Source organism: Citrus clementina, unplaced genomic scaffold (genome assembly GCF_000493195.1).
Source record: "Citrus clementina cultivar Clemenules unplaced genomic scaffold, Citrus_clementina_v1.0 scaffold_2, whole genome shotgun sequence".
NCBI lineage: Eukaryota > Viridiplantae > Streptophyta > Magnoliopsida > Sapindales > Rutaceae > Citrus > Citrus x clementina.
The window spans coordinates 4,789,999-4,798,328 of NW_006262688.1; the positions used below are offsets into that span (position 1 = coordinate 4,789,999).

General features: G+C 32.5%; 2 protein-coding genes and 1 long non-coding RNA gene across 4 annotated transcripts; 2 read left to right on the top strand and 1 right to left on the bottom strand.

The window, feature by feature from the left end:
- The first annotated feature begins 838 nt into the window (after window positions 1-838).
- LOC18052149 (putative UPF0481 protein At3g02645) lies at window positions 839-2,144 on the top strand. The gene has a single exon (XM_024191660.1). It carries the CDS (start codon window positions 839-841, stop codon window positions 2,123-2,125), a length of 1,287 nt encoding a protein of 428 aa, XP_024047428.1. The 3' UTR covers window positions 2,126-2,144.
- A 1,066-nt stretch (window positions 2,145-3,210) lies between these two features.
- On the bottom strand, window positions 3,211-4,744 carry LOC112101176. Of its 2 annotated transcripts, XR_002907267.1 has the most exons (4): window positions 4,508-4,744; window positions 3,626-3,715; window positions 3,464-3,532; window positions 3,211-3,376 (listed from the first exon to the last, which is right to left on the bottom strand). It is a non-coding gene; the product is annotated as an uncharacterized LOC112101176 (long non-coding RNA). The 2 variants fall into 2 exon arrangements; XR_002907268.1 differs by lacking the exon at window positions 3,626-3,715 and having other exon boundaries at window positions 3,212-3,376.
- Window positions 4,745-6,725: 1,981 nt separating this feature from the next.
- Window positions 6,726-8,015, top strand: LOC18052150 (UPF0481 protein At3g47200). The gene has a single exon (XM_006445820.1). The coding sequence runs from the start codon at window positions 6,726-6,728 to the stop codon at window positions 8,013-8,015; it is 1,290 nt and encodes a 429-aa protein (XP_006445883.1).
- Window positions 8,016-8,330: the final 315 nt, after the last annotated feature.

Sequence of the window (8,330 nt, forward strand, 5' to 3'; positions counted from 1 at the left end):
GTATCTCTCCCAAACAAATATTATACAGTTTTTTCTTCAGGAATTTATCGTAGTAATTCATTTTAAGCTACACTAATTTTTTTGTCGTAACAGATTCGTCATAAGACTTAACTTTAACATTATTGTTGGACCCTTATCATTGTGCTTGAGCTTTTGAACTAAGTTGTTTCTCTAACAAGATATCTAAGTTGAATTTATTGGCTTTCTTTTAAATTCTCTTATCTCACGGTTCATCTACAGGCTCTGGTTTTGGTAATTGAGGGGACCTATTAATTAATAGTTATTGACTCTTAACCTAAACTTTTGTGTCAAGCGATTAATTTCTCTAAAACTCTAACAACCAATATAATCTTTGTTCTTGATTATTCATTTTGTAATTTTTGATCATTTCCGTTATGAAGCTTAAAGCATGCAGCTTATTAGATGGGAACCGATAAAGAAAGATAACACTTACATGACTTTATTGAAGGACATTCCATAAAAGACGAGAATAGTTATGTTCTGAAGAAAGGAATTAGTGAGTGAACAACATCAATTTATTCGAATTCTTCCTATATATATATATATGGAGTATATGACCAATTTATTACGAGGACCAGGTCGATCTTATATGTTACTGTGTTTCATATCCACATTTAATGCTGGCTACTAAAAAAAGCAATGTGAGTATTCATTTTTGTCTTAATTTTTGATGTGTTAAGTTTCTGTTTTATCTGCAATTGATCTTTATATCTCTTAATTAACCTGGATAAGTACATCATTCTTCTGTTAGCTAGCTGGCCAAGGATGTTCCAGCCCTTTCTTTTTATTGTACTCTTTTTTCTTTAAAAGGCTGGCCATGGATGACAGGGAGGACGAGCATGTATCGATTGATATGGAGAAGTTAGCAGATACTTTGAATGGGAAGTTGGAGACCCTGCATCACTTGTCTAAAGATTGTTCCATCTATAGAGTTGCTGAGCCCAAGCGGTGTTTAAATCCAAGTCATTTTACTCCGCAAATGGCTTCAATTGGCCCTTTTCATCATGGTAATGAAGAGCTAAAACCCATGGAAGAGCATAAACAGAGGTACCTAAAATACTTTCTTCAACGGACTAAGGTACGTATGGCTCGTTTCCTCTCTTTTATAAAGGAAAGGGAAACAAAACTGCGCAATTGCTATGCAGAAACCATTCGTAATCTTGGAAGTGATGAGTTCGTAGCGATGGTTTTAGTGGATGCTGTCTTTCTTATTGAGTTCTTTCTGAGATTTTATAAACGTAATTTCAGAACTGATGATGATCGCATTTTCAAAAAACCCAAATTGTATTTGGAAATACAGGATGACTTTTTGCTGGTAGAAAATCAGCTTCCATTATTCATTCTCAATGACTTGTTTGATCTAGCCAAAACAGCAACCTATGAAGATGCCTTTTACGAGAATATTTCCCTTGCCGAAATTGCTTGTTTTTGGTTCGAGAACTATGTAATTGAGTCACTGGACAAGAATTCGCTAAAAATCCACTTTCCCAACGCTGAGCATTTTCTTCACCTGATTTTACTCTGTCTTCAGCCATCCCAGTCACGTGCTCAAATTTTGTTGAAAGATCAAAACATACCCAGTGTGAAGGAACTTCACCAAGCCGGAGTCAAGTTTAAACCAGCTGCCGAGTCAACCAAAAACCTACTTGACATCAATTTTAATAAAGGAATTCTGGAAATTCCATTTTTCAAGGTGTATGATAACACACAGCGTGCGTACAGAAATCTTCTAGCCTTCGAGAGTATGCATGGCCACAAGAAATACTTTAATGATTACATTATAATGATGGCTTGTCTCATCAGCTGTCCGAAAGATGAAGAACTACTCGTTCAAAATGATGTTATTAGGCTAGGGAATGATGGAAATATTGCAACTGTTTTTGGAAACCTTGTTCGTGGCAGTGCGTTAAGTAGTTATAATTTCCAATATTCTGGCGTTGTCACTAATTTACAGGCCTATCGCAAATTACCATGGCACAAATGGAAGGCAGCCTTGAAGCAAAATTATTTCAACACTCCATGGGCGTCTATCTCTGTAATTGCAGCTGTTATTCTCCTTCTGCTCACAGCCACGCAAACAGTTTCTTCTCTAATTGCATTGTAGATTTATTAATTTCTACTGTTTGTGATCAATTTTTGTGTTTTTTAGAAGCATTTCATTTGTATTGCTTGCTAGTGCCTCTGTTTTGTTTAGCTCACCCACAGAATGTATAAAAAATAAGAGCAGTTGATTTCTCTGGTTACTGTTGCTATTTTCACTCGCCTTTCCAACAAGTCAAGCACCTTTATATTGTCTACTTGTCACCTCAGTTTTTAAATTGTGTCACCTAGCTAACATCAGTAATGGAGGATGGCACGGCAGATAAAAAAGAAAGGCAATAATGTGATAATGTAGCAATGCGATTCTATGAAAGATTTTAACATTTGAATAACCAGTACTTCTATTGATTCTACAATTCGTAATAATTATTTAGTTGATTTATTGATAAAATTTATAATCAAGTTAGAGCTTTTACTGTGAAATGAGAGAGTAATTGTATATAGTAAGCCCCAAGTCAAGTCAAGCACATAATGATAAAGAGAAATGGTAAATAGACGAAAGCACGACGACGGGACGACAGAAACGGCAGAAATTGGCTGCCGTTTCACGCCTTTCCTCATTCAATTTTCTTTTTTTGTGGGACCGATAACAATTATTAAAATAAAGAATAAAAATGGAACAAAAATGCTCTTTCACGCCTGCTCTCATCCAATTTTTTTGTGGGACCGATAACAAATATTATAATAAAAAATGAAAAAATTTTAAATATCTTTATTATTTAAAATCTGATCCACTTATTCTCATCCTCAACTACTCGTTCTCCACTTATTCCTTTCTGCACTCGTCCTGTTTAATCCTCTGTATCTCTCAGTCATACAAAATCAATATTTTGTATCAATTTTTGTTAAATAATTAAAAAATAATATTTTATAATAATTAAAAAACCATCGATGTCTATACAATATCACTTCATGATAACGTGAACAAACAAATTGCAAGCGGACAAAATTAAACAAATCTAACATAATTTCAAAAATTAAAAATTCAATTTAACACAAAACATTATTCCATCACTACAATTTCAAAGATTTAAAGTCAAATCTAACATAATTTTAAAAATTTAAAGTTCAATTTAACACAACATTATTTCATCACTACAATTTAAAGTTAAAATACAAGTCAAGTATCATCATTGTTATCTTCATTACGCTGCTGCTACTGTAGTAACTGTTGGAAATTCTCACTTTGAGATCATTGATGAGTCATCGAAGAAGAAGAATAATGCAACTGTGATGTATATGGTGGGACTGGTTGCTATAATACATAAAAATAAGCATCATATTACATTACAGAAATATTAAAATATATATATTCATTAACGACTTGTTAACAACAACTTACTGTGTGCCAATTATAAGGAAATGGCTGATAAATGTTGCTTCCACCGAATTGGGATTGGTACATAGGTACCTAATCAAATATTAAATATATATAAAATTCATATCAATATATGTAAAATTCATATAAAAATCTTATCAAATAACATTCCAAGAGCTGGCTCACGTTTGTTCGGTTCCACAATTTCATTTACATCGTTAGCTCTTGTTTCTTGCAACTCTTCAAATGCATGCTCATTTTCCAAATACTCCATTTCTACAAAATAATTAACATTTGTATTAACAAACTTATATAATATTTTGTCCGGTAACGAAAATTCGTAACAATTTAAATAAATAAAACACATCCACAAATTTTTATAATTTATTCCATTATCTCCAACAATTTAAATTATAAAATCCTAACAACTTAAATATATAAAACACATCCGGAAATTGTTATAATTTATTCCATTATCTCCAACAATTTAAATTATAAAATCCTAACAACTTAAATATATAAAACACATCCGGAAATTGTTATAATTTATTCCATTATCTCCAACAATTTAAATTATAAAATCCTAACAACTTAAATATATAAAACATATCCGGAAATTGTTATAATTTATTCCATTATCTCCAACAATTTAAATTATAAAATCCTAACAACTTAAATATATAAAACATATTCGGAAATTGTTATAATTTATTTCATTATTTTCAGCAATTTAAATTAAAAAAAATCCTAACATATATAAAACACATTTAGAAATTGTTATAATTTATTGTATTATTTCCAGTCATTTAAATTAAGAAAAATCCTAACATATATAAAACACATTCAAATATTGTTATAATTTATTTCATTATTTCCAACCATTTAAATTTAAAAAATCCTAACATATATAAAACACATTAAAAAATTATTATAATCTATTCCATTATTTCCAGCCATTTAAATTAAAAAAATCATAACAATGCATAACAATTTAAATATATAAAAAATAAAAATCTACGAATTTTTGCAATTTAAATTAAATATTCTAACCATTTAAACATCTCTCACCTTTGTTTGTAGATCTAAATCTAATTTATTCCTTGTGATAACTGAGATGCAGAGACAAAATTTGCGAGGTGCTGAGGCAGAATTTGTGAGATGCAGAAACTGAAACTCGTTTGAATTTTGGCTTCCTTCCTGAACACAAAGAACTCTCGTACTCAAATGAGAGAAATTCACTAACTGAAATGAGAGAAATGGAGAGACTACAGAACTCCATTCACGTGCTCATTTATTTTCGTTACTTTTTCTTTATTCTTTTGATTATTTTATTCTTTAAATTAAAAAAGTAAGGGACAAAAGCCACAAAACCTGCTCCACTCACGTGCCCAGTTTTCGTTTCCATTAATCCCACATGGCAATTTTTTTCTGTCGTCCTTTTGTCTTCATTTCGTTCAAATAGCAGAACTCAATGATAAAACATAAGCAAGATAAGTCAAGCAATCATAAAAGCATGGGTCCTGGAAAGTTGAAAGAAAAGGCAAAAGCGTGTGGTGGCCCAGCACAGTGATGAAAATTTGATTATTTACTGTCCCATCGGACGGATAAAGACCAGCTTCTATTGAAAAGGACCCCATATTAAGGAATTTGAAGTGGCCTTCGATTCAAAGCAGCTGTGCGGAGCAATAAAATTCAATACATATCTCTGCCAAGTAAAAGACACGATTACAAGGAAGCGCTGTGCTTCATAAAACATTTAGGGGGTATCAAATGTCGTAGAGGTAAATCTCTTTGGGTTAAAGTTGAAAAAGAGTATTTAATTATTGGGGTAAAATGTTAAACTTTTAAAGTTGTAAGAGCTAAACAGAAAAATAAATATTTTAAAATCTGAAATTGTAAATTTACATAATTATGTTTAATCATTGTTTTTGGACATACAACAGCAGGGCAGGGCCTCTGTTTTCCATGGGACAGCTTCCCCATGGATGAAAGTATCGACGATAATACTTAACACATGTTTATGCTTTCACCTTTTTTTCATTGAGAAGCCGAAACGAATCTGCTTTAAGTTTTAAATTAATTAACTTGAGATGAGGTTCAAGAATATTACACGGTTTTTTCCTCAGGAATTTATGGTAGTAATTCATTTTAGGCTATGCTAAATTGCTCATTGCAGTAAATTCGTTGTAAGACTTTACTTTAATACTATTATTGGATCCTTATTATTATGCTTAAGCTTTTGAAACTACGTTATTTCTGTAACAAGAATTCAAAGTTGAATTTATTGGCTTGCTTTTGAATTCTCCTGTCTCATGGCTCATCTACATGCTCTGAATTTTGTACGTTAGGGGACCCATTAATTATTTAATTAATACTTATTGACTCTCAAGTTAAATTTTTGTGTCAACAGATTTCTCTAAGACTCTAGCAACCAATATAATCTTTGTTCTTATTACATGAGAACCAATAAAGAAAGATAACACTTACTGACTTTATTGAAAGAGATTCCATAAATGACAAGAGAATTGTTATGCTCTGAAGGAAGGAATTAATGTACAATATCAATTTATTCGAACTACTCCTATATATATATGGACTATATGGACCAATTTATTACGAGGACCTGGTCGATCTTATATGTTATTGTGTTTCATATCCACAATTAATACTGGCTACAAAGAAAAGCAATGTGAGTATTCATTTTAGTCTTCATTTTTGATGCGTTAAGTTTCTGATTTATATGCACTTGATTGTCATACCTTTTTATTAATCAGGAGACACATCATTCTTCTGTTAGCTAGCTGGCCAGGGATGTTCCAGCCCTTCTTTTTATTGTTCTCTTTTCTTTTTTAATTAATAAATCTCGCTCAACCGAGGACTTTTATTAAAATGCTGGCCATGGATGACAGGGAGGACGAGCATGTACCCGTCGAAATAGAGAAGTTAGCCGATTCTTCATCCACAGTTAATACAGGGGATACAGAAAAAGCAATGAGTATTCACTTTTGTCTCAGTTTTTGACGTGTTAAGTAGCTGATTAATCTATGCACACTCGATCGTCATATCTTTTTATAAATCTGGATATATCTCTGGTACTCAAGGAGCATTGTTTCATATTGTTCTCTAGTTGTCAGGTGTGTATAAATATTATCACGATTAATTGAAAAATATACTAGACAAAAGAGTGATTGCAAAAGGAGCAATGCTTCTAAAACACACCAAGAATTTTCCATACTAATGTCATTTATTTCATTATTCCTCCATTAGCAACTGATTGAATATATATATGGATGACAGGGCGCATGAGGACGAGAACGAGCATGTGCCGATTGATATGAAGAAGTTAGCCGATTCTTTGAGTGGGAAGTTGGAGACCCTGCCTCCCTTGTCTGGAAAGTGTTCCATCTACAGAATGCCCGAGCCCAGGCGGTGTTTAAATCCAAGTCAATACACTCCACAAATGGTTTCAATTGGCCCTTTCCATCATGGTAAGGAAGAGCTAAAAGCCATGGAAGAGCATAAACAAAGGTACCTAAAATGCTTTCTTCAAAGAACAAAGGTATGCATGGCACGTTTCCTTGCATTTATAAAGGAGAGGGAAGCAGAATTGCTCAGTTGTTATGCAGAAACCATTCATAATCTTCAAAGTGACGATTTCGTAAAAATGGTTTTAGTGGATGCTGTCTTTCTCATTGAGTTCTTTCTGAGAGTTTATAAACCTGATTGCAGAACTGATGATGATCGCATTTTTACAAAAACAAAGTTGTTTTTGGTTATTCGATCCGACTTTTTGCTGCTAGAAAATCAGCTTCCATTATTCATTCTCAATGACTTGCTTAATCTAGCCAAAACAGCAACCTATGATGATGATTTTTTCAGAGAAATTTCCTTGCTCACAATAACCATTTCTTGGTTCTGGCAAGATATATCCGTCTTTATTCCTATAGAGAAGGAACTGTTTGAAATCCACTTTTCCGAAGCTGCACATTTTCTTGATCTGTTGATACTCTGTCTTCAGCCATCTCTGTCGGGTGCTCCAATTCAATTGAAATATCTAAACGTACCTGGTGCGAAGGAACTTCACCAAGCTGGAGTCAAGTTTAAAGTAGGGTCAAGCCAAAATCTACTTGATATCAAATTTGAAAAAGGAATTTTTGAAATTCCATTTATTCCGGTGTTTGCTAAGACACAGCTTTTATGCAGAAATCTTCTAGCTTTCGAATGGCTGCATGACTACACCCCATACTTTAATGACTATATAATAATCATTGCGATCCTCATCACCGCTCCAAAAGACGCGGAATTACTCTTTGAAAATGAAATTGTTGGGCTTTCTGAAGAACTCCCGACTATCTTTGGAAACCTTTCAAAAGACTGTACGTGGGTTTTTGATGAATTCCTTTACTCTGGTCTTCTTGCTGATCTATATATCTATCGCAAATCACCATGGCACAAGTGGAAGGCAACCTTGAAGCAAAATTATTTCAACACATGGGCGACTATCTCTGTAATGGCGGCTGTTATTCTCCTTCTACTCACAGCCACACAAACAGTTTCTTCTCTAATTGCTTTGTAGATTTATTTACAATAAAATCTCAATAAATTAACAATAATAGAACCATTAAAATTTATTAATATATAGATAAATTATAAATTAATAAATAATGAAGAAATTTGTTATTTTTGCAAAAATGTAATCGTGATATAGTATGTATCAAACTTGATTTAGTGTTTATTATGGTTTATTTAAATAATAGTTAGTTGTCTTACATTGTTAGTAGTTAGATACTGTAGGGATTTTTCTTTATTATATTCATAAGAGTAATGATACAGCCACAAACTCTTGTACAAGCTGATTTTGTACAAAGTGACGTGGAATTAATTCTTTGGA